Consider the following 25,769-nt stretch of genomic DNA (forward strand, 5'->3'; position numbering starts at 1 on the left):
TCTCCTTTGTCACTCCAACCAGGCGACACCATGAAAACAACATACCGCATGCCCTGAGCTGGCTTGACCTGGAATTATTCCCCTAGGGACATCTCTGAGCCTCTCCTGAGAACTAGAGAGCCTCATTCTGCTGGCACCCACACTGCCGGGTCCTTCAGGGTATAAGTGCCAAGGTGAGACCCTGCAGGAGGGAAAGGCACCTGAAACCCAGGCTTGGGAGGTTTAATCCTGGTGCTCCTGGGCTTCTGCCCATCATACCCTCATGAAGACCTGGTCTCTCTAGGACAACCAGGCCATGCTACTGTGTACTCTGAAGCAGGTGGTTACAATGTTTCTGGCCTCCATACTGCCCAGTACCTGAAGGCTATGTTACAATGTTCCAAGTCTAAAGGCCACAAAGCACCTGAGGCCCAATTGTGTCTTGACCAGCTGTGCTTTAGAAGGGTCTAGAGTCTGGCCTGGGAACCTTTCTGGTTTATCTACAGACACTCTGCTCCAAGAAGTGCTGGCAGTCTTTAGGATGCCCTGTGGTCCTGACACCGCTCAGACAGGCATTCCGAGGAAAGAAGGGGGACGGAACCAACGCAGGCTTAAGTGGCCTCTCTGGACTGATGGTGTGAGGTGGGCCCCAAGAGAAGAGATGGCTGCTAGCCACTTTGCTTCTCCATTCCTCACTCCAGGCTCTAGCCTTACCTGCCTGAGAAAATTACCCTGGCTCCCATTATAAGCTGGGAGCTAAAAGTGACTTCCCACTGGGGTGGCCTTCCTCTTCCTTACTGGCCAGGGTTTGGTTTTCTTACTCTGTAAGCCCTTTTCCTGGTAGACTGGGAAGAGGAGGCCCAGTATCTCCAGCCTCCTGTGTGAAACAGCTTCACACCCACTTGCTAAGTGCTCAGCCCCAGCACTGCCCCCACCGGGCCTTTTACTCTGGTCCAGCTGTTTGAATGTTCTGTAGCTAAGGATATGCATCTCTCCTGCCTGTGTGCTTGACCTCCATCTATAAAGAGAACTGGTGTCAGCTGGTCTGATGTACAGCCATACTCATTGCTGGACAAAGACAGAAAAAAAAGAGAGACACAGGTACCCATGGACGGACAGGAGGGCAGGTAAGGAGTTGCTGCCCGACCAGTGCACTTCTCCCCAGACTCCAGAAGGCTGAGACTTTCTTTGTATCCAAGCCAGGCTGGGTGGCCCCTGCAGCAAGGCTGGGATATAGTTGCCACACAGCAGCAGCAGCCGGAGGCCTTCAGGGCCCATTTCAGAAGAGGCACTTGCAGAGGCTTGAGTCTGTGAACTCTGCACAGTTAGCCAGCCCTTCCTTCTATGGAAACTGCTCTCTGGGGCCGCAGATCTGTTATATAAATATTTCTGCAGCATTGGGCGCCTTTTCTCCTGGGTACTGACCCCATGCTGCTACCCCCCACCCCTCCAGGCTTGAGGCCAGCTTTTGAGAGGAGCAGGGGAGGGGACTGAACAAGTTTCCGCATTGGCCCTTTAGAATGCCCTCTCCAAACAGGTGTGTCAAGGGAGATGGGTGGGGCTGCAGGAGAAATGAGCCCACTTCTGTCTCCCTAGCCAAGGGCTGCCTTCCAAATTCTGGACTCCCAAATTCCTTTGGTTTTCCTGACTCAGGATTCTCCTGGCAGCTTCCAGTCAGCATTTAAGGCCCTTTTAGGCAGCCCCCTGCTCTGGGAGCAAGCCTTCTAGGACAATATAAGCTGGGGCTGTATCCTGTGTTGCACTCACCATCCTTTTTTGGGATGGAAGGTGTTGTTCGGTCCAGATTCCACTGAACTTTGATTGCATAGGGACAAGGAAAGCATCTTGGATGCCCAGAGTTAGCCAGTTTAGCACAAGATGTCCAAGTCCAGCACCGAGGTGGAGAGATAACTGATCAAAGAGAACCACGTGAGAATCGCTGCGCAGGTACAATCATTGTACTGGGGTTCTGCACTTTTCCGGGTCACCATAGTTGGGCAGAGCCAGGAACCAAAGAGTGACCGTGGAACGTCTAGACGCGGGTTCCTTCTGGGGAGCGAGAGCACAATTTGTTCAGTAAGGCACTGGCCGTTTGGGGGAGTTCCCTTGGCGAGCCCCGAGCTCCCTTCTATAGAGGCTGCGGGCGCGAAGTCTCTATCCTTTGAGGTCAAGCGTTCCGGAAGTCACGGCTAGGGGTGCCTGACCTCAGACATCCAGTTGCCTAAAGCCGAGACCAAACGGCTCCCAGGAGTGGGGCCCCAGACGCACCCAACGCCGTCAGGGCGCGACTTCTAAACTCCCGCTCCGGGAGTCCCCCAAACTTGACTTCAGTTGCTCCTGCCCACGGCCCCAGACCTAGCTCCGGGACAGACCTGGTTCCCGGGGCAGTTTCGCCTTTTCCTACCCCGCCAGAATCTTCTCGGCTATTGAAATGCAAATCCTGGCCAAATGTCCCCCGAGGGAGGCGACACACGAAGCCTGATCCTTCCGCAGCCCAGCTCAAACTTTTGGTCTCTGTAAACTTTCGAACAAGAAATAGTCCCTAACCGCCGGTTCCCTGCACCCCTCCACGCTTCCTTGTCTTGCAGACCATAGGGTCCTAGATCGGGACGTTCTCCCTAGCCGGAGAAGGCGCTGAGCCCACCAGGGCGCAGGGAGGGACAGTGCCAACGAAGGGTTTCGGAGTGCTCAGGAACCGGGGGCGGAGCGCGGTGGGACGGGGCGGGGCAGGGGCGGGTCCCCTCGGGGGCGGAGCGCACGCCAGTCCTGAACCTCACTAGTGCCTCGGCCGCGGGAGGGAGCGCAGGGGCGTGGGGCGCAGGGCGCGGGCGCTGAGCGCGAGTGCGAGCGCTGTGAAGGAACGAGCCGGGGTGCCTAGTAGGGCTGGGGAGACCCTGAGAACCCAGCGCCGCCCACCCGCCAGGAAAGAGAGGGCATCAGTGGGTGGACGCCCGCGGGACCGCTGGTGGTGCGCGTGTACGTCCGATCCCCGCCGGCCACCGCAAGAGGCCGCCGCCCCGGCAGCGGGCAGCCGGCGAGCAGGCATGCCGCGGCTTCTGGCGCCCTTGCTCTGCCTAACACTGCTGCCCGCGCTCGCCGCAAGAGGTAGGCGCCTGCGAGCCCGAAACTTCGCGCAGCCTTCGGAAACTTTGGCTGCGCCCTGCGCGCGCCGTGGGTGGACGGGAGTGAGAGCACCAACTGCCAGAGTTGGTAGCCGGAGCTGGCGGATGGACATGGGGACCTGGCGTCCTCGCATGGGGGGGTCCTTCTCTTCAGCCCCCCTTTCGGGTGAACTCGCTTTACCCAGAGCTCCCTAAGTCGTTGGAAGCTCAGTGTGGGGCTCTGGGGCTTCGGGGCCCGGGACCCGGGAGACTCAACCCTGGCTCGCTCTTGGGCAGCCGCTCCTGGGGCTCGCCGCGGGGGCGGACAGGCTGCCTGCGCCTGCTACTTTTCGATTTGAATCGAATCGGTTTTGGTTTCCTGTTGCTTCTTGGGACCATTATTTTCTTTCTTCTTCGCCTCTGGCCCGTGCTGGGGCGGATGTTGGGGCTCTGTGCTCGCCTTGCTTAGCGCTGGGTGGGGGAGTTGTGCCCTGGATTCCCAGTCCCGGGTTTTGGGATCGCTGTCCCCTAGCGGGACTCAAACTTTCGAAGAGAGGCAATGTACTGGCGGCTTGCTGCCTAGGGTGGGGAGTGGGACAGACTCACTTTGGAAATGTGGGACCCCTGCGCTGGCAAAGACTGGAACCTGGGGGCGGGGGCGCTTATTTGCCTGCTGGCATCACCGAACGGGGACTTCTGAGGAGTCTTGTAGTGACCAACTACATCCGTCTCCCAGTAATTGGAGGGGAAAACTGTCTGCCCTTTTCTTAAAAGTGGGGTTTTATGTATCACTTCAGCTCGGCCCCCACATCGGGGCTTAATTTCTGGCGCTTCTTAAGATTATGGTGGGAGGGACTTGATTAAGATTCCCCCCTTCCCGAGAATAGGGTGGAATTCCTTCCAAGTGCGGGCTCTAAGACCCCCTCCTTGGATGCGGCGGGGGCTGCCCCTGGAGATGCCTGCAAACAGGTATTGGGTGTCGGAGGAGGCGGGGCAGGTCTCCGGGTGCGGCCCCGCTGCCCCAGGAGGCGGCCCTGGCGCGACAATGGGCCGCTCTGATTCCCGGGCCGGCGCTTTGTTGGAGGGCGGGGTGGCGGGCTCCGCAGCTGTCGCTTTTTCCCACGATCGGGGGAGCTGAGTGTGGCCGCCCCCTCCCTCCTACTGCCCCCTTGTATTTTGTGTTTGAACCGAGGCAAGGGTGGAGGCTGGTCGGGGGCTTTGCAGGACTTCTTAATCCACACCCACTTTTGGCTGGGTGTGTAAGAAGTTTGGGAGAATGTCCCAAGTCACTCAGTTCTTTCTATTGCTTTCCACTTCGACCCACTGTGACTGGGGCTGTACACCTGCCACCTAGCCAGCTTATCCATTTTCCATTTATTTCTGACTAAAACCGTGTGAGCCGAACCCGGATCCCGAAGGGTTGCCCAAAGTCCCCACCCCCACCTCCCGACTTCCAATAACTCTAGCACACAGCTCCATGGCAGTAGTCTCTTTCCACAATCTGGACCACGAGGAGTCGGCTGCCCAGATCCCAGACTGACCTCTCTCTTCTGACCCTTCCCCAGGCTTGAGATGCTCCCAGCCAAGTGGGACCTGCCTGAATGGAGGGAGGTGCGAAGTGGCCAACGGCACCGAAGCCTGTGTGTGAGTACCGCCCCTGAGGGGACCTGTTGCTTTTGTCAGAGCAGAGCCCCTTCCTTCTGGGGACAGAACACTGGGCCATTGTCTTCGGAAGACAGCCCAGAGGCTGAGTGCAGTCACGTGCTGACTTTTATTGGACAAAGTCTGGCAATTACTTAATCACCAGCAATTATGCCGCGTGTGGAGCTACTCTGGCCCCTGGAGGTTGGCACACTCCTTCATGGGCCCCCTCAGGCTCCTGGGAATCCATGGTATCCTAATTCTTATTTAAAATGCTTGAGAAACAGTTATTTTTGATGGGCAGTCTGGATCACTTACTGAGTCTGAGCCCCCGCCCCCTGTCACCTGGGAGCCCTCTTCTAGGCGGGAGAACACTCGGTAGGAAATTACCCTTTTTTTGTTTTGTTTTGTTTGTTTCTAGTTTTTGCTTTCTTGAGACAGGGTCTCACTAAGTAGCTCTGGCTGTCCTGGAACTCATAATGTAGAGCCCTTTATTTTTTTTATTTTTTTAAATATTTATTTATTATGTATACAATATTCTGTCTGTGTGTATGTCTGCAGGCCAGAAGAGGGCACCAGACCCCATTACAGATGGTTGTGAGCCACCATGTGGTTGCTGGGAATTGAACTCAGGACCTTTGGAAGAGCAGACAATGCTCTTAACCTCTGAGCCATCTCTCAAGCCCATGTAGAGCCCTTTAATTCAGAGATCTGCCTGCCTCTGCCTCCCAAGTGCGAGCCACCATGAGCCAGTGGAAAATGCCTATTTTAAGACAAGATTCACCCACCCCTCCTTGCTTCTTGGGTTCAAGGTGAGGTTGAGAGAAGCTGGAATGGTCCTTGTTGGCACTGCTGCCTGGGTGGTGGGTGTGGGTAAGTGCTGGAGTCTGGTTTCTATCCTGGCAGCTGCAGTCCTACCTCCCCATTCTGTGCCAGAGCTCCGCAGCATCAGGTCCTCAGCTGTGAAATGGGCATGACTGGGGGTGGGGTGGGAAGGTCTGTTCCGAGCCAGGAAATCTTCTGGACCAGCCAGCCAGGGTAAGTCTCCACTGGGGCTAGGGCCAGTGCCCTTCAACTTGAGCTTCTCCCTGATGAGACCAGCGAGGTGCTGGAGGCCCAGGCCTCCCCTGGAGTCTACAGACAGAAACGGCTCCAGCCTGCGTGGCGCGCCCTCATTCCATCTGCTGAAGGGCCCATCCCCTTGACAACGGGTGCTACTGCCTACAGTACCCAGCCTGTGGGCTGCAGCCCCACCTCCCTGGCCGGCCCGCCCTGTACTGAAGCCAATTAAGCAGGTCTGTGAGCAGTTTATTGGACAAAGCCGATTGTGCCTCTGTCCAGCACTAATGAATGCACACTACTTTTTTTTTTTTTTTTGCTTTTTTGGGGGCCCCTTTCTCCCCCTGCAGAAGCCTCACGGACGCTTGATGCCCTAAATCTTATTTCCTTCCATTCAGAGGCCGACAGCTGGGATTCAGTAGAAGGGCAGCGGCTATTGTTGGGAGGCGATTAATGCTGTGTGATTAATTATGCGTGGCTTCCCAGAATGCACAGCCCCCTTCCCCGCCACCGTGCTCCTTGCTCTGCCTGCCTGCCTGCCTCACTGGCAGGGCAGGGCTGAAAGACTTCTTATGCTTACTTCTTACTTCAGACGGAGGAAGGTGGGGGTAGTTTCTTCTTAGCCCTGACAGGCAATGGGCACAGCCTGGCCTGCTACATGCCAGTCACTTGTGCCGCGCTATCTGGTGGAGTTGTGCGTGGGGTCCAGTCTGCTTGCTGCAATCCCAATAGCTTGTATCTTGTTATCTGCGTGAAGACCTTTCAAGCTGAAGGCAAACGGGAGCTGTACTTTCTTTCCAAACTCCCAAACTTGGGGAAGCTGCTTGCAAGTCCCTTGCAGTACAAGCCAGGCCACTGAAAGGATCATTGGTGCCAGGCCTTCTGTCTTGCGCTGGATCTTAAGGTCCTTCCTCCTTGGCGGAAAACTGGCCTCAGTTTGGCTCAGAGTTCCACGGAGTTCTGCCCACAGAGGCCCCATTGTGCTCACTTTGTAAGTCCAATGAGATGAGATAGATGTACTTGCTCACTTCTGGGCAACAGAGCGGGAGCCCAAGACTACAGCTAGGCCCGGCTTGTGATGCACAGGTCTGGACACACTGTGCGGTTTAGGGGACTTTGCAGTCAATCCATGGAGGGGCCCAGCTCACCATCTGGGCTTGGGTGCTTGAGGACACCTCTCCTCCCCTATTCCTTGGTGGCTTTTACCTTCCCACTCCTGTCCACTTCTTCAGGTGGCCTCAGGAGGCCTACTCAAGAGTTGACCACAGCACTCACAGAGGGTCCACCTCTCCTGGCTGAGGAAAGGAAGCCTCCTCTTTTCCCCAAGGGCAAACTTGGAGCCTATAGGCCTCTGTCACACCTAGCCATGACCTCGAGTGGTTTTTGACGTCTGGTGCTGCCTACTCCAAGGAAGGCCTGAGAATGGAACCATAGGATGGTAAATTAGTACCTTGTAAATTATCTCTTCTACCCAAACAGAGAAATTTCCCCAGAAACTTCTGGAGGATTGGAAAGTGAATCCTTTTGGTACCAAGGGCCTTCTGGAAAGGTCTAGTACCCCTGAGGTCTAGCTAGCCAGTGGTCATATGGAAAAGGCCTGGGGTTACATCCTGTAGACTGACCACAGTCTGGGTAGCTGCTGTGTGCTGGGGGGTATCAGAGACCCTTTGGGGAAGTTTGGGACTCACTGTGGCTTCCCTGTAGATCCAATGTGTGCTGAGGAGGAAGGCTGAGCAAGAGCTGTCATTTGAAGCGGGGCGAGGAGGAGGTACCTATACACTTGGGTAAACATGAATTTACTGATCAAAAAGGGGGTGTAGACTCTGAGCTGAGGGAGCGCAAGAATAGTGTTAGGGTGACTAAGAGACCCCCGTCACTGGGGGCAAAGTCCAATGTGATGAGGACATCTTTTAAATGCATTTAGAAACCTGATGAACTAGCCAGAGAAGCTTGAGCTGATGGATAATAATCTTGGGGTGCCCTACAGTTGAGAAATGACTTCAGCCACGCCATCTTTAAATCGGGGCAGATGCAGGGTTGATGGATCGGTGGTGCCTCAGGACTGAGTAGGAACTGTGAGTGGTGGACACTGTAGAATGTCGGGGTCCTTCGCATGCTGTCCTGGTGAGCTCATGGGGCTGCTTTCAAGGGCCTCATTCTCTTATAGTAAGCTGGTTAATGAATGAATTCGCCATCCCAAAAGTACTGTCTGGTGGGCCTGTTTCTATTTGGTTCTGAGGATTCTAACCTGGGACATGGCTACAGTTGTCAGCTCCTTTGGTTTCCCTTTTTTGGACTTTCTCTGTCTGTGCTATCACAGCAGGCATATGCATGGAGGTCAGAGGACACCTTTTACGAGTCAGCGTGAGGTCTGGGGATCGAACTCAGGCGGTCAGGCTTGTATAGTAACTGTCTTTTCCCTCTGCACCATCTCGCCACTTCTTCAGACACCTTAAAGCAACTCCTGTTTTTCTGAGCTCTACTCCAGGTATAGCCCAGAAGTGACCGGGACCACTCAGGATTAAGAGAGTCATCTAGCATGGGTGTGACATATAGCAGGTGGGCCTGCCCCACCATGGCCTGCCAGGACTCTCAGTGGGTCGGTCAAACCAGCCATGCTTGGCCCTGAGTGTCTCAGCTGATGCCGTGTTATGGTCACATCCCCGGCCCATCACTTCCCGCCTGTTTGGCGAGGAAACGGGTGAGGCAGGAAGTGATTGGTGGGCTGAGGAGGGACCCAGCAAAATGTCATGTGTCTTTCGTCATCTGGCCTTGCTACGGTTCGGTTCCGTTGAGTCACTTACCATCTCGGTTTGGTCCCATCCTCCCCAGGAGGAGAGCCGAGGCTGTCTCAGGCCTGCCTGTCTGTGCGGTGTCTTGTCTGGTCTTCAAGGACAGGAGGTTAGAAAAACAGGTGAAAAACAGCCTCCCAGCCTCACTTGTCATGGAACCTGTGGGGAGCCGTCCAGGTACCGGGACACCTGAGTAGAGGCGGGGTGTTCCGTGAAGGAAAGTGTCTCTGTGGGCAGCCCTGCCTCTGGCCAGCAGCCAACAGTTTTTCCACTGAAGGAATAATAATAATGCTAAAAAGGAGAGAGACTGAGAGCAAGCTGTGACCTCAGCAGGAAGAGGGTGGGGTAGGGCAGACAGGAGAGTCCTCTTTCAAGGAGCTGAGCACGGTGTAGATAAGCAGGGCTGGCAGCTGCAGTCCCCAGAAACTGGGTGGTAGAGGGGTTTCCGCAGGGTTTCATGGCCAGTGTCAAAGATGGAAACTCCACAGGGGAAGAAGATGGCTCTGGTCCTCATCCCTGCCCCCTGTGGTAGGGTAGTGCACTGGCATTCAGAAGACCCAGATAGCAGTGGCAGCCTGGGCTGAGGGGTTGGCCCCTATCGTGTGCAGAGGGACATGCTTGTGTCTCAGCTATAAATAGTGAGAGGATGTGGCTTCGCAGGCGAGTGGAGTCCACGCTACTTTCCTGAAAAACGTGAAGGTAGCAACCCTTGCAGAGCCGGGGCTGCTGTGATCAGCCCCAGAAACTTGGTGGCAGTGAGCCGGGTTTTCCCTGAAGGCCTGGCCCATCCTGTGTGTTTCATCTCCAGTTTATAGGTGGGAAAAACTGAAGCTAAGGGTGAAGAGGGTGGGGGGGTGGAGGACCCAAGGCCAGCTTGCATCAGCTTTCACCTTCATGTGCAGGCGTATCCAGAACTTTCCAGGCCTTTCCCAGAGGCCAAGGGGAATCATCACCAGCTTTAACGAGCGGCTGGCTTCAGGGCATCGTTGTGACTACGTCAGGATGTGTCTGATCCCCCTTGTTTCCCAGGCAGGGCACACCCTGGCACCTGCCGACTGGAAGACACAGACCAGCTGGCTGTGGTAAACTGTACTCAAGTCTCAGTTTACCCCCCGTGCATGGGAGGGCCCCATAACCTCTTTTCTGCTGCATCTAGGCTGGGCTCAGGGATAACCTACAGGTGTAAGAATGGCTGTTGCAGGTAGCATTACCTAGGACTGAAAAGTAGCCGTGTGGCAGGGCCAGTTCTGCAAGCTGGGGCGTATTTTGGCCTCGGGCTGGGGACACCCCTACTGGAGAAGAGAGTGATTGTCAGGGTGGGAGGGCAGGGGATGTCTTTCTTGTGGCCTCACCCTGCCCTCTCTTGCTGACCCAGAGCCCAGAGTTCTAGGACCGATTTGGGAGATGGGGCTTTGGGGTGGCGGATTTACATGCTTTATAAAATGCGCCATTTGAGCCATGGAAAGTACACAGAACAGCATGCTTAGTAGAGGCGTGGGTTGCACAACCGGCACACCTATCCAGTTCCAGGCTTGTAATCACCCAGAGGCAGCCGCTTGCCAGCCCCCCTCTCCTCCCTGGCATCCACTGAGCTGCCCTCTGACCCTGAGCCTTCGCTGTTCCATTTCCTGTGAATGAAGTTACCCAGTCTGTGACCACTGAGTGCTGCTTTCTGAACATGGAAGATGTCAGGGTCTCTCTGTGCCACTGTGGGTGCCAGCTCTGCCCTCTTATTATAGATTCAGCTTCTGGTACCGTCAGGATGAGCCCTGTTCTGAGTCCTGACGAGTCCTACAGGGACCAGAATGTACGTCTCTGGGCCTGTGTTGCCACCTGGGGCTGTAGGGGAGTGGGGCCTAGCATGCTCCCATGTGAGTCTGATAATGGCCTACAGTACCCAAGGCCCCACATTTCCCAGTGTGCATGGCAGACTCTCAGCCACCTCATCTTGCTTTCCCACGGCCATCTAGCCGCTTGGCCTCTTACAACCTGAAGGGAGACCTAGTGAGGTCAGTGTGCCCAGTGCAGGCCAACTGAGGCAGTGGATTTTTGCTGAGCGCTTAGTATGCGCTGGACCCTAGGATTTAGGGCAGGCAAGGCAGCCACCCTACTTAGGCACCCAGCTATGAAGAGATGGGAAACCAGGGTAGGTGGGCTGCTGGGGTCAAACTTAGTCTTCAAAGGGTAAAGCTTGGGGAATACCTTGTCTGAGTGTGCTAGGCCTTTCGTAGCTTTGGGTGTGGCCCACCGCAGGGTGGCATCTATGGTAGCCTGGATGGACCAGCAGGCAGGGGAGCCATAGCCAGCGGGGGCAGTGTGCAGTGTGTTGGGGACGGCAGGGAGGGAAGCTCTGGCCCTGCCTTCCGTTGGCCTATGCTGTGGTTTCCCCTCCATGGACTGGGACCTTTGAGAGGACCTGCCAGTCACTCACAAGCACTTTCTGTTCCCTAGGAGAAGAACCAAACTCTGTAAGAGGAAACAGCTCGGTGCTTACCTTAGACATAGAGACTACCCCCTCATTTGCCCCTGGGGCTCAGAGAGGTGTAATGTCTCCTGCAGGACTGTCTCCCTAGCAAGCACAAGTGGGAGTTTGACCATCCAGACCTCTAAGCAGGGGAGAGGAGTAATTGAATGGACTTGGAATTTGAGGGCTGCTTTCTCAGTGTCCCTGAGACCTACAGGATTCTAGAAGTAGAAGCCTCTTTCCCCTAGGACCTCACATCCGGACCGCGCCTTTCTGTTACATCTCTTCCCTCCAGCAGCTCCTGGGCCGGAAGTGCTCTGGATAGGTGGTCCTCCCAACTTTCCCCTGTGCTCCTGTAATGTACACTCTAGAATGAATTAGCTAGACTAATTCTTTTCTTCCTGTCCCCCCTTTTTAAAGCAGTTTCTTTATATGGTGCCCACCAGGTAAGTTTCATCCACTCCTGAGGCACAGGTAGGGAATGACTGTCACCCATTGTGGAATGAGGCCAAATGCTGGTTGCAGCCTTGCCCTAACAGGCAGATAAGAAGGGTTGTCATTGGACTTGTGTTGGCTTATCCTACCACCTGGCTGGGTGTCCCTGGTGCGACTGACTTGCTTAAAGTGCTTGTCCTTCTGAGCTAAGTAAATGAGCCCCTTGTCATCTGTCGACACTGCTAATTTGCTGAACAAATTCTACCACAGGTAACGCCAGAGGCCAGTCTGCCCCCAAGCCCTAGCACAGGCCTGAGGAGGCAGAGCCCGCCGCAAGCGCTGTCAGTCTTGAGCCTGTCAATCTTGTGCAAGCAGCCCTGCCCCATGCAACTAGCTGAGGACTTGAGAGGTGGCCACATCTACCGCCAAGAGTCCTTAGGCCTGAGCAGGGGGACAAAGAGCTGTCTTACCAAGATGATACCCAGGCACCGAGGCCATAGTTTGGCTCTGGGCCTCCTGCCTTAACACCACATGTGGGTCACCCTGCATGAATCACAGCCCAGCCACAGGGAGGCCAGGGAGCTGCAGGCAGCATGGAGGCCACTGGCTTTCCTAGAGAAACATCTGTGTTTAATCAAGTTCAGGAAGAAAGCTGGGCGGCAGCCTGCTCCCTGAAGCAGGTTTTCCCACGGCCCAGAATCACGCGTGTGTGACCCTGTTTTTTTCGTGTGTGTGTGTGTGTGTGTGTGTGTGTGTGTGTGTGTGTGTACGGGAGGGTACGTGGGGATGGGAGGAGACAGAGTTGACAGCGGCTTTCTTTCCTTCACCATGCTCCACTTCCATTTTTTTGTGGAGGGTCTCTCACTGAATCTGAAGCTCATCAGTTCAGCCAGCCAGACGGTCACTCATCTTCAGGGGTCCTTCTCCTATCTCCTCTCCTTGGAAGGCTGGGGCGACACTACAGGAACATGTCATCACACCCACATTTTTACCTGGGTTCTGGGGATTTGAACTTATGTCCTTGTGCTTGCACAGCAGGTGCTTTGCCTACCGATTCAATGTTCTGTGTGTTTGTGTGTGTGTTCATATATGTATGTGTGTGTGTGTTTGACATGTGTGTGGAGGTCAGAGGTCAACACTATGTGTCTTCTATTGCACCCCATCTTATTTTTGAGCTCACTGATTCGGCTAGACTGGCTAGCCGACAAGTCCCAAGGATCCTCCTGCCTCCCCCTCCCCAGTGCTGGTGTACCACCATTCTCACCACGGGTGCTGAGAATTGACCTTAAGTTGTCATGCTTGCTCAGCAAACACTTTCCGGACGGAGCCAGTGCCCCAGTGTCTCGCAGGTGGAGCTCTTGGTGTGCAGTGTCCCCTATTGTAGACCATGTATCCATAGGCCAGATCCCAGAGAGACCCCAGGGGAAGCAGCTCACACTCCGGGCTCCCAGGGCCGATGCTCTGCTTAAGGAGAAATGTGGGTGGTAGACTCTGGAAAGATCACCCAGGCCTGAACAGCAGCAGCTTGGGCCTCGGGCTTGGGGACCTGCCTCCTACCATTTCCTCTCAGTTTTGGTTCTTAGTGAGCGGAAACAGCACAGTTACTGGAAATGAGAGGTTTGAGTGAAAGCGGGGCTTCCAGGGTTTGTGCTTTGCCCTGAGGTGGCTGGGGTAGGGGCAGGCGCTGCCTGTGTGCCTGACCCGCTGCTGCGCCATGGACCTCTGTTTCTTGTCTGGGTCTGGTGGGACATGACTTCTAGGGGTCCCGTGATGTGGGACTTTCCTCCCTTCCTTCCTCTTCTCAGGGTCGGACGAGGATGACCTCAACTCTGTCTCAGAGCCTGACAGTCGAGACCAGGTGGGGCTGTCAGCAGGGACTATGATATGACAGGTCAGGCCATGGCTATATTCTGTCTTTATGGTCCAGAGACTGGCCCAGTCTGTGGTGTTGGCAACTGAGTTAAGCTAGGCGGTCTAGTCAGATGGACTGGGGCAGGCCTGGGCCAGGTGGGTAGCCCTAGGTTGCTAAGACCTGGCTCACAGTTTTCAGAAACCACGATGCAGGCTGGACACACACACACAGCCCACGTACTCTGGACTTGGCCTGTAAGCCAGCATGTACCCTTCTAGCATCCTGTTCCGTTAGCATGTGTCTGGTCAAAGCTCAGAATGAGGATGTTTCCTTCACAGTGGGGCCTGCAGCTACATTCTCACACTTCCTTTTCATCAGACAGGACCATCTCCTTGGGGTGAGTGGAGGATCCCACGCGGCTTCTGATGCTAAAGGTGCTGGTTGGCCTCACTGCTGTTTATTGGACGTTGTTGTCGTTGTGGTCTCTGGGGTCTCACTTTGAGATCCCCGTGTGTTGTCATGAGGCTACCAGGTTGACCTTGGACTGCTCTGACTTAATGGAGCATGTTCTTTTTGTTTTATTCAACCCCGACTAAAGCTTTGAGGATGTCAGTGAACTGATGTTTGAGAATAGGCCAGGCAGGCTGGTGTGATGGCTCAGCCATTAAAGGCTAGGCTCACAACCACAATATAAGAGAAAAGGCCAGGCATGGAGTATCAATGTCCACAGGAATTGAGGGTCCAGAGCCTGCAAGCCCAAAGCTTGCCCTAGCCCAGCTGAACTGGGACACCTCAGATCTCATACAGATTCCTCCCAGAGCGCCCGCTCTACCCTGGGCCCCTTCTAGACCAGAATACACGCAAGTGGCTCTCCCTGTCTTCCAGAGTTTACTGTGTCCTGAGGCGGAATGAGAGTTTCTTATGGAGAGCCGGTACACTGTGAGACTTTCTGTGATCAGGATTGGGATTAGGCCTAGCCTTCCGCTGGGGTGTGGGGACCTCCCTGGCAGGGGAGCTCTTTCTTGTTGGAAAACATTTGGCTGGGGTGGGAGCTGCTGAGTTTTGAAGGGTGGGGGTGACCTCTGGGGACCCTACCAAAGCTGCAGTCTGCAACTTCAGCCAGTCATCTGAAGGATTCACTGAAGCAGGTTTCCTGGGAGCTCCGGAAAGAATGCAGCTGAGGCCTGTCTCTCTTTGTCTGCCCAGCAGCCAGTGGCTCTGCCCCAGTGGGTAGCTGGACATGGGTTTCACTGCCATGTCTTCAGTGCCCACGGTTGGGAAGGATGGCCACAGGGATGGCATGAGACGACCCTTCTACAGGGAGGGTCTTGAGGGGTTTGGGGAAGCTAGGAGTTTTGAGGTTTCCCTTGCAATGGCAAGTACCTCTCAGTTCCTGGGTGTCTCCCTAAGAGCCCTGCCCCCTTCCTACCAGTTTTGTTGCAGCCAGACTCCACCTCCTTTCTTTCTGGGAGATCAGGTGATCAAGCCACAATCTAGACTGAGGGATGAGGCAGCTTGGGGCACGGGACACCTCCGCCTCTTTCCCTAGAAGCCTCTGCTACTCTGCTCTGCCTGTGACTATTCTCTGAGCCAAGGCTGGTCTGCCATGGGTGACAGGAATTAAGCACTATAGAACTGTGCATGTGTGTGCAGAGCCTGCTGGGCCTTTGTCTTCCCATCTGTAAAATGGACCTAGCTACCTCTAGGACTGGAGTAAGGGTCTAGTGAGGTGAAGCTTCTACATTCCAAGGACCAGTTTAGCCAAGAGGGAGTGTGTCCTCTCTTTTGGACCTGGGAAGGAAAACAGGGTAGCCCCTGAGCAGCCCCCTTCACCATCTTTATATTTACTTAGGAAAGCAGAGATGGGCAGGGGCATAGAGTTCAGTGTGGGGTATCTGGCTTCGCCTCACTCTGGATGAAGCTCTTCTCTCTTTGCTTAACCTGAGCAGGTACAGGGTTGAGCTCCATCCTGTACAGACCAGAGAGGCCTGTAGTTGTTGCCTGCGGCTCTCCCTGGCCTTTCTTGATACTGCTGCACGCACAGTACTTGTCCCTGTGAGTCCCCAGGACCACTCAGAATGGGTGGCAGGCATTGTGGAGTGCCAAAGGAAGACAGATTCCTGGCCTTTGCCTGAAACTTGAGGCTCTCTGTGTTTTGGGAAGATGAAGCAGGAAACTGTCCTCAGTGGAAGCAGGAGCTTAAGCAGGTGTTTTTCACACCCTAGCAGTGACCTCTGCTTCCTGGTGACCCCAGTTTGCCGGGTGATGCTTTCACCAATGGTAGAAGGGGCAGGTTGGGTGGAGTCTCCCACCCTTGCTCCCATGGGTCTCCACTTCCCACAGATCAACTCCAGGAAATTATTTGATTGCCCCTCCCCCAGGAAGCTTTTGGTCCCCTCAAAGGGGCCTTCACAGGCAGCAGCCAGGGGCATTGTTTTCCCTATAGTGGGAAAGGTGGCTTCCCTGGAGGGCAGGTTCCAACCTCAACTGTCTCCCACACAAAGGGCTTTCCTGCGCCAGGCCAGGAAGCGGGTGCTTTTCCTGAGCTTCCTTTTCCAGCATATTTTAAACCACCCAAGGATGCAACTGGGGGGAAAGATTTGAAGACAAAAGCGCTGAGCATGCTGGGAGTGGCTCTCTGAGCTGGAAAGCCTGGGCCCTGGCCTCAGTCCTGGCTGGCACCTGTAGCCACCTGCAGACACGCCACACCTGCCCCAGCCCTGACCCACTTTCCCCCTCTGTCCAGGCAGCTTGAGCAGCTGATGTTTGGGGCAGGAGAGTCTACCTACCCTCGGCCCTTACTGTCCTCTTACTGCTGTGACCACCAGTGGGTGATAGGGCCTCGGGGCCAGGGAGGAGACCACAGTTCAGTTATTCCCGCCTGCCACCCCTGCCAGGACAGTTGCAGCCACAGGTGCAGGCTATAAGTAGCAGTGTTGCTGCTCCCATTAGGGGCAAGGTTACCAGTGCCCTGGGCTACGTGGGTACCCACATGCTTGTACACCTCATCCAGCCAGGGTGGGGGAGGAAACTTGGTTGTGGGTATAAAGGCAAGAGACCGTGAGGATGAAGGGGGCTGTTCCCACCCTTGTGTTCTAAATGATTTTCAGATAAGTGTTTGGATTCAGGCAGGTTTGGTAGAAAGCTGGAGTCTTGTATGTTCTTTGCCCTGAGGGCTGTGGGGAAGCGAAGGGATAGGGCTGTGGTTTGTAGGTGTCTCCTGTCTTTTGGACAAGGGAGAGTACCCGAGAGTCAGCAGGTCACTGAGCCACTGCTCAGTCTTCTGCAAGGCACTGGGATTTGGGGGGACTTGGATTGGCCTGTGCTCAGGGAAGAGCTGAGGTCCCAGAACCTCTCTCCTGCTCCCAGAAGCCTTTGCCAAGCATGGGGCTAGGATTGTTGACCCTATGAAAACCCAACAGGGTGGGCTGTTTGAGTAAGAGGTGGTCCTGATTTGGACCCACTGTGGGAAGGTCAGCAGGCAGGCAGCCATCCTCACTGTGTTTCAGCTGAACAGACCAAAGTCAGGCTCAGGGAGGGATCTACATTTCTACACGGAACCCTCCCTGAGGTACAAGAGCATGGCCACCACTTGTTGAGCGAGAGCTTGCAGAAGAAGGGTCTTGGCTATATTTGGGTAGCTCTAGATACAGGCAAAAAAGATTAAAGTGAAGACAGGGGCTCCCTCCACCACCACCACCCGGTGCCAGACACTCTCAGTGGTGTGAGCGACCAAGGTATGCAGTAATTCCCTGGGTGGGGAGGCCACCCTCTGGTTGGGGAGGTGTACATTCTGGGCTCAGGGCTTCAGATGCCTCCCTGCAGGCTCCTGGCCCCACGAGAAGAGTAAGCAAGGATCTTGGTGCTCAGATAGGGACCTATGGTGCCTTCCAGTCCTCAGATGGGTATGCTTACCTGGACAATGAAATGTGCGCCCCCCCCCAAGGGACAGGACTGCACCTTTGTGAATCAAACCAGCCCGAGAGTCCCTCAGCATCTTGGGTCTGCTGGTGCCTGCTGCAAGGGTCCACCTTCAACAACCACCCTGCCCCACGCATACATCCACACCCACGCGCACACACAGAGAGAGCTCTTCGGTGAAACTGAGGCTACACTTGAGTGTAGCAGCTAAAGCAGAGCTGGGAGGGTCCCACAAGCCCCACCCCCTACTGGAAGTGCTTTCTCACCCAAAGGTTTCTCTGGCCGCTAGGTTCTTGGAAGCCAATGAAGGGTTCCCCAGCATTGAGACCCCCACTCAGCCATCTGAGATCTAATAGATCCTCTACCCCTTCCCCCAGCCTGCTTGACCATAAACCCATCAAGAGCAAGAGCTAAGAAACTCCTACCACAGTCCCTCTGCCCCCTCCTCATTTTGGGGTGGTGGAGCCGTCATCTGTCCCCTGGGGGCGGCAGATGGCCGCGTAGTTTGGAAAGGAAAACAGCACAGTTTTGAATTAGTCCCGGGTGAGAGGCCACAGCAACATCTGCCTCCGGATGCTTTGGGGAGTCGCATTTCTATGGAGCAGCAGCGCGGCCAGGGAGGTGGGAGGCAGCGCAGTGGAAATACTGAAGCCGCCAACAAAGCTGCAGGCAGCAGTTGGGGGACGACAGGCACAGGGGCCACTTGTACTCCTCTGCATCTGCGGAAGCCCGCCCCCTTCCTGGGCCCCAGCCTGCCTGCCACTCACCTGCAGCCAGCCACGGTGGCACAGGTCACACCTCAGGCCTTGGAGTGTGCTGCCTAGAAGAGGTGAGGTGGAGAAGTAGGTGCCCTGAGGAGACCTCAAGAAGGAAGTAAGGAGAGGGTGCACCTGCCATGGCCAGGTTCCGGCTGTGGGGAGCCTTGCGTGCCAAAGCATTGCAGAGCGCAGGCAGCTCTTCTCTTGCTGACAGATCAGGCTCCTGCCCTGAGGAAGTCCTACCTTTCAGTCCTGGGAGGGTCCTTCTGCTACATGGATAGGAGGTGACTCTGGGGAAGCAGAGGGGACATCCTGGGTCACTCAGGGAGGCTTGGTCTGGTGTTCAGGGACTCCCTAGTGAGCGAGGCCACTGTTGGGTACAGCCTCCCATGCAGGTGCCTCTTTTTTGCTCACATCCTCCTGTCAGCGCTGAGGACCAAATGGCCAGTGATGCTGGGGACTGTGTGGCCATGGCTGCAAGGCCCCTTTTACCATCTCAGGGGCATCTGCATGCTGTGAGGAGAGAATGTGACTAGGTGGTAGAGAGTGAGACAGGAAGGGCACAGACAGAGGAGCCGCGCGCCTTTGGCCTGCCCCCTTCCCTTCCCCAGCTGACCCTGAGCTAGACCCTGCCATCTGGTGCCAGGCATCTGAGGGACAGTCCCATCCAGGTACAGCTGGTCTTCCAGCTGTAGTACGTTGGTGGTGGATGGTGGCCTCACCCTGGTAGGCCCAGCCAGGCAACATGCCTGCACTATGGTGTCCCCAAGCCCAGGGTGGCTTATCGGGTGGACAATGGGCCTTCTCAGCCACCGCATTCCCCCACGGAGGAGCTTCCCTGGCCACCAACTTCCCAGCTCCTGCCCCACCCGCTGGGGTTGGCATCTGGCCGCGCCCAGCAGGAGCAGCTGTCCCCTCCACAGACGCACCTGCTCCCTGCTGCCCTTTGTCCATGCTGCCGGCGCCTGATTTATTGGCCATATTTTCCCCCTTGCTGGTCCAGCAGAACCCAGCCGCGCTGACAAGTGTACATCCCGTTTAGGCGGGTTTCCCCCAGTCCTGCCATGGTGGTTCCTTTTCAGGGTGTTGTAGGGAATACAGCCCATGGCTGGGGGCGGGGGAGGAGAGAGGTGTGAGCAGGTCTGGAGCCTTTGGCTACGTTCAGTGTCTTACCTTAAGAAACCTAACTGGGGTTGCTTAAGGGCTGTAGACCCAGAATGGCATTGGGCTTACCCCATTTTCTCACCCAGGGAAATCTTCCCACCTCTTGAAGCCTTGCTCTCACTGGCCAAGAGCTCCCCCCACTTCCCTAGTCTGCAGGGATGGGTGGACGGCAGCTCCATGGCTTTGAAGATGAAGCTCCCTCTGTCCCTCCACACCCCCTCCCCCGCAGCTTCACCAGTGGCTGGGAAAGAAAAAAAACCTTTTCTCCAAGTGGGCTGAGGCCAACTCTACCCGACAAAGGGGCATTGATCCAGAGAGGAGGGCTGCTTCTAGGGGCCAGCCTCAGCCTGCAGATCCCAGGCTCCCAGGGGCCTCTCCAGCTGACTGGTAACTGGATCCATGAGTAGCCAAGGCAATGCCTGCCTCCTTTCCTCCCAAGTGTGCTTCTGTCAGAAACTAGGTGCCGCAGAGAAGCAGGTGTGGATCTCAGCGGCTAGGCACACTGATGGGAGGTACCCTCCAGGGCTACCCCATGCAGGAGGAGCCAGATGGCCCCCCCAGCACTTACACCAAACACACACTTCCCAATTTGTGCGGGAACTCTTGCAAAGGCTTGAGTTAACTCCCCGGGGGAGGAGGGTGATTTGTTTTCTTTAAGCCAGTTGGTTTGAGACTTTTGGCTTCTGGCAACAGATGGTCGCCGGAGTGGCCATTTTGTGTTCTCCTTACCCAAGCCATGGACACAGATGAAAGGCTTCAGAGCAGACAGATGCCTCCCAGTATTCTGTGGAGATACCTGACCCCAGGTCCCACGCTGCCTCCAGCAGCTCTTAGTGGGGAGGTCTCTCCTGGGGCCAACTCTCACACAGAGAGTTGGTTATAAATAGCCGTTCAGAAGCAAGTGGAGACTAACAGGTTGGCACTGGAAGTGGGGATTGGGGCAGGTTACGGCCTCAGCTTTGGGTGCTTGGGGATCAAGGGGCAGTCTCTATGCCAGTGGGCAACCTCTGGAAAGCAGGATGCCTGTTGGCAGGGGCTGTGTCCACCCAGAACCTGGCTGTGACCCTGCGGTGGGGCTGTTTTGTCAGCCAGCATGTTCTGCCTCACAGCCTTTACCTCTGGGAAGAGCTTGGCCCGGCTGCTCCCAGAGCCTTCTCTGGGAGTGTGGGACCTGAAGGCGGGGCAGGAGTGGGGTCAGGGAATTTATGGCCCAGGCTCTGGGAGCAAGGCAGGCAGGTGGCTAAGGAGGCTCCTGTGGCTGGGGTGGTGGTGGACCTTGAGCTTGTCCCTTCAGGGAACTAGTGAGTCTAGGCATGAAGACAGGAAGCCCCCACTTGTACGGAGATGGGGCAGGCTCTCAGCCCACCAAAGTGCTAAGGAGAGCTATCCTTCGCTGCATTGTGTCCTCAGAGACTGGTAGTGGTGGTGCTGCTGCTGGATGCGTGGCACAGAGAACTTGTGTCTGAAAATTTATTTTGTCCCCCTGAGGGAGTGTCATTGCTGCCAGGGGTATGCTATGAGGAACCTGTGTCTGGGAGCTGAGCTGTAGAGAGTGGGCACTAGCCTGCATCCTGGCATAGCCCCCCTGGCTATGGGGCAGGAACTGAATAGGAAGAAAGCACATACACTCTCCAGTCTGCTCCGCTTCCCGCGTTTACTGTGCTATTGATGTTTGAAAGTCGAAGGAACCGTGAACTCTTTTATTACCCAGATGATGCATATTCATGACAGAAGCTGGGAGAGAAAAAGCAGATCAGCCTCCCAAATGAGAGTTTCATGGAGTGCCCCCACCCCCACCCCCGGGGGCTCTGCTGGGCCTGCAGGGGCCCCTTCTCCATAGCTCACTCTATACTCACGAGTAGAGACCCATGGGTTTGAAATCTGCCTGGTTTGAAATTCAAGCTGGTCTTGTCTCTCCAGCCTGGCCCCAATTAACAGTTGCTATTATTTCTTTTTATTGAGGTGAAGTTCACTGACTATGTGAAAGTAGCCACTTTAAAGTGAGTGCCTCCGAGGTACTGGTGCGTGCTCCAGAGGTTTCATCACCTCAGAAACCTCTGCCCACCGAGCAGCTACTGCTCCTCGCTTCTAGAGCCTGATTCCAGTTGCACCTGCTACCCAGGGTGAGAAGAGCTGTGGCCAACAGAAAAGAAGGCTGGGGTGCTAACTGCCCTCTATGTCTGTCAACAGCTGCAGCGGGGCCTTTGTGGGCCAACGATGCCAGGACCCTAATCCGTGCCTGAGCACACCCTGCAAGAATGCCGGGACATGCCATGTTGTGGACCACGGTGGCACTGTGGATTACGCCTGCAGCTGTCCCCTGGGTTTCTCTGGGCCCCTCTGCCTGACACCCCTGGACAATGCCTGCCTAGCCAACCCCTGCCGCAATGGGGGCACCTGTGACCTGCTCACTCTCACAGAATACAAGTGCCGCTGCCCCCCAGGATGGTCAGGTAAGGGCTGTGAGAAGGCTGTGAACCTCATGGCTGGGACCCTTAGAGTAGCCCAGGCTACCCTACTATCTATCTATATATATATATTGACTTGAGATAATCTAGTATGCCAAACTTTCTCCGAGATAAGCAGGGATCTACTATCCTGAAAACTCTTGGGGTTCCTCAGGAACTCTGGTCCTTTCCAGCCCCGAACTGTCTGATATTGGCTGCCAGAGCCCCAAACCCTCTGTTTCTGTGAGCAGAGGGGGAGTCCTCATGCAGCGCTGGTCTCACCCTCTCCATGCTGGGATGCTTTCAGCTGCCATTGGTTAGATATGTGGGGTCCAGGAGACAGCTAGTACAAATTTGGGGCTACCCATTCCTACTCCTGTCTCTGTCCTTGGGTGGTCACTTGGTCTCTTGTAATCCCTAGGCCTCTGTGTATAGAAAGATGTCTACATTTTGCATCAGGTACTAAGAAACACCCCTAATTGGTGCCTCCATGATGTCCAAATTTGTCGTGGAATCATAAGGGAGGCCCTGGCTACAGCTGACCCTCTTGCTTCCCCGCTCCAGGAAAGTCATGTCAGCAAGCCGACCCGTGTGCCTCCAATCCTTGTGCCAATGGTGGCCAGTGCCTACCCTTTGAGTCTTCATACATCTGTGGCTGCCCTCCTGGCTTCCATGGCCCCACCTGCAGGCAAGATGTTAACGAGTGCAGCCAGAACCCCGGGCTGTGTCGCCACGGAGGCACCTGCCACAACGAGTTCGGCTCCTACCGCTGTGCCTGCCGTGCCACCCATACGGGTCCCCACTGTGAACTGCCCTACGTGCCCTGCAGCCCCTCACCCTGCCAGAATGGGGGCACCTGCCGCCCTACGGGAGACACCACCCACGAGTGTGCCTGCCTGCCAGGTAGGTCCCATCTCAATATACTGGCCTCTAGCCTGGATGTCCACACCCATGCGTGTTCTGCTGTCAAGCCAGAGGGGTACAGAAAAGGGATCATACCTTTTGTGTGGGAGAGCACAGAGGAAGTTTACAGAAGGCCGGCCACAGAGAGCCTGGCGACCAGGGCATGGTTCTCAGGAGCAGGTGCCCATGAAGGAAGCCTCAGGTGTAGTCTAAGAGCATGTTAAGATAGAGGTATCAAAGCCAGGTGGCACTCTCAATGGCACTACACACCTAAGGCCCCATTGGTCCATTTCCATCTGACCCATCTGCTGAGATCCATCAGCTGGGTGCATGAGCCCCAAGCCTTCTTTCTGCTAAGGGTGCCTTCCCCTGGTATTTCCTTCATCCTGGAACTCCCCTGATTCTGGTTGCCTAGCACCCTGTCTATACCCTGAGCCTCTTAGGGCTGGGGCCAACCTGCCTGTAAAGCCAGCTCGTGAGCTGCCGGGCATCTGCGTGTGACTCTGTATGTTGGAGGATCAACCTGTCATGGGCAGTCCCTGGGGTTTCCCCTGTCTCAGGGGATGGAAGTTGGTTAGTAGGGCCTTGAGGATCTGAGGGGCGGAGAATTGCTCATTACTTCCTTGGCAGTGTTTGTCCCTCTGGGCCTGCTGTGTCTGCAGGGGTGGGGCCTTTCTGCTAAGGATGGTAACTCAAAGGTTTGAGACCTCCTCTCATACCAGGAGGTTGAGAATGGGCTCAGGAAATAGGAATAGGTTTGGTTGCTAGAGGTAACCTCAGGCCACCCCACCCCCTTTGCAACCCTGGGGCCACACTACCCCCTGAAAAAGGGAAGTTCCCTTCTGCTCCGAGCTTGCAGAGCCAGCCTCAAGAGTCTGCGTGCAGACTCTGGCTTGTGCATTTCCTGAAAGTCGTTGGGCAAGCTTGGAGGTAACAGACAGCTGCCTACACATTCTGTGGCCAGCTAGGCTTTCTGGAGGGCTGGGACAGAATCTTCATGCTCAGTAGGCCCCAGAGCTCTGGGTTCAGATCCTCCTTGGTGGCCACATCAGACCTCAGGTGTTAGAACCTGTGTTGAGAGGCCAGGTCTGTCATGGGGGCTGGGAGAAAATGACTTTGTCCAAGGAGCTTGTGCATGGCACTGGCACCGATCGACCTTAGGCAGGGTTGGGTGGGTCAACTCAGGGTGTTGGGAGGTGGGCAGGAGGGAAGGAAGGGCTGGGTGGGGTCTGCTTACCCTGACTGGTGGGTCTTAGAGGTTGATGTGTTAGTGGCTGGGTCACCCCTAAAAGCAGGACACCCTGAAAAGCATGGAGACTTTCAGAGTAAGAAGAGGTGAGAATTGTTTGCCCAAATTGCTGAAGGGACTCAGTCAGGGCTCAGGTATACCCACCCTTTGGGCTCTCAGGTAACCTTGTACCAGGTCCCCTGAGGAGCACATGACCTAAGGAGATCTAGGGCACTAAGGTCCAGACTGAACTCAACCCTGGGAGCTCTGGCTAGGGATTAAAGTGACTCTGGCTCCTGGGTACCTTGCTGGGTCCCACCAGGCTCCCTTGTGCTCTCACAGGCCCTGTTTCCCTAGAGGATGCTGTATGGAGGAGGCTCCAGCCAGGCTGCATGTTGGACTTAAGCTCTCTTGTCCTCTCCCCCGAGTGAGATCATTCTGCACTGCTCAGGGCGCCTCCAGGCTCAGTTCTAGCCTGGAAACGTGGCTTGCCTTAGAATAAAGCCCTGCACAGGCAGGGAGTCAGGGTGTTTGGTCTCGCTGACCCCTAGGTGGGCACTAGACTCCCGGTTGGCTCTTCCCCCTCCCAGACAAGCATTTGTTCTTCACTTTGGCTTTTCCCAGCCTCCAGCTTTTTGCTGTGGTGCAAGGTGGTGGGGTGGAGGGGGAATCTTTGAGGAGGAGCCAAACAGGTGGGTTCTCCAAGGGCAAGAGGGGTTCAAAGGCATCCTCGGAGAGGGTGTTAATTAGTAACCGGCTGCAGGTTTGGCTGTTGCCAGACTCGCCTTTCTGGGTTGATCATTGAACCGGCGGGAGTTGAGGAGATTAATAGCTAACTGGCTGCTCAGGAGGCCCTCATGAAGGCCACGCTGCAGGCCACACCTCGGGGCCCAGCCCCAGGCTAGATGAGCTGCTTTAGCCTGTGGAGGAGAGACAGGTGCCCTCGCTGTGCTCTAGGGAAAATAGCTCACAGGTCCTGATTCGGCAGGCCTGCCTGGGTCCCACGCCCAGGCCCTAGTGTCAACTCCAGCAGTTTTAAGTATTCGTGCCTACCCCACTGATAGAGAACCCCAATGTGCAGTTTCCAGAAACACTGTTAGTAGTTTTATAGCAGAACCTTCTGGAACACTATGTTTCTGGATCCCTGTCTGTTTAGCCAGCTCTTTATACAGCGACTGTCTAGAAGGGAGCTGTCACCTGTCACCTGGACACGGGAGCAGGGAGGCCATGGAGGGATAGATAGATACCTTGTCCTGAGTAGTACACTGGGCCCAGCTAGAAACTGAAGACACTGGAGCCCAGCGTGGCTTCTCACCCGACCCCTAAGGTCAGGTTGACCTGCTGGCCTCTGCCCCACAGGCTTTGCAGGCCAGAACTGTGAAGAAAACGTGGATGACTGTCCGGGAAACAACTGCAAGAATGGGGGTGCATGCGTGGATGGCGTGAATACCTATAATTGCCGCTGCCCACCGGAGTGGACAGGTGTGTACGTGGGACGTCTGTGGGACAGCCTTCTACTCATCTAACTGCACGCAGTGGAGTGGTAGGGAGGTCTGAGCTCTGTTCCATGCTCGGGAAGCCCAGGCTGGGAGACCCAGGATGACAACTCCTGGACCTCCACTTAGAGTCAGCACAGCTCAGCATCAGCTGGTTCTTGTGGGCTATTAGCACACATCCAAAATCAGGTCCCCAGCACTGAGCCAGACAGAGGTCTAGCATTCTGGGCAAGCTACCCAGGGATGAACACAAAGCTGTCCTCAGGGGGATCACTAATGTTAATGATAAATTAATGATAAACTAGGACTGATGGCCCTTTGGGCTGGAGAATGGGGTGCATGCTGGCTGCATAAGTCAGCTAGGAAGACTTCCTGGAGAGAGTGGCTTACAGTCCCACAGCCTAGGGCAGGGAGCTCAACACGTAGCAGCTAATGAGGTTGATGGTCCTGTGGTCCTCCCAGGTCAATCTGCACAGAGGATGCTCAGCACGTAGCATCCCCTGAGGCTGATGGTCCTGTGGTCCTCCCA

General features: G+C 55.5%; 1 protein-coding gene across 1 annotated transcript in view; it reads left to right on the forward strand.

Annotated features, from left to right (window-relative positions):
- The first annotated feature begins 2,774 nt into the window (after positions 1-2,774).
- The window catches only part of Notch1 (notch 1), a 45,358-nt gene continuing 22,363 nt past the window's right edge, over positions 2,775-25,769 (forward strand). Inside the window, exons 1-5 of the mRNA XM_005346242.2 lie at positions 2,775-3,084; positions 4,646-4,724; positions 21,357-21,619; positions 22,178-22,516; positions 25,104-25,226. Of these exons, the coding sequence (XP_005346299.1) occupies positions 3,024-3,084; positions 4,646-4,724; positions 21,357-21,619; positions 22,178-22,516; positions 25,104-25,226 (865 nt within the window). The 5' untranslated portion in view covers positions 2,775-3,023. The remainder of the gene's footprint in view (positions 3,085-4,645; positions 4,725-21,356; positions 21,620-22,177; positions 22,517-25,103; positions 25,227-25,769) is intronic.

Source organism: Microtus ochrogaster, chromosome 4 (assembly GCF_000317375.1).
Source record: "Microtus ochrogaster isolate Prairie Vole_2 chromosome 4, MicOch1.0, whole genome shotgun sequence".
Lineage (NCBI taxonomy): Eukaryota > Metazoa > Chordata > Mammalia > Rodentia > Cricetidae > Microtus > Microtus ochrogaster.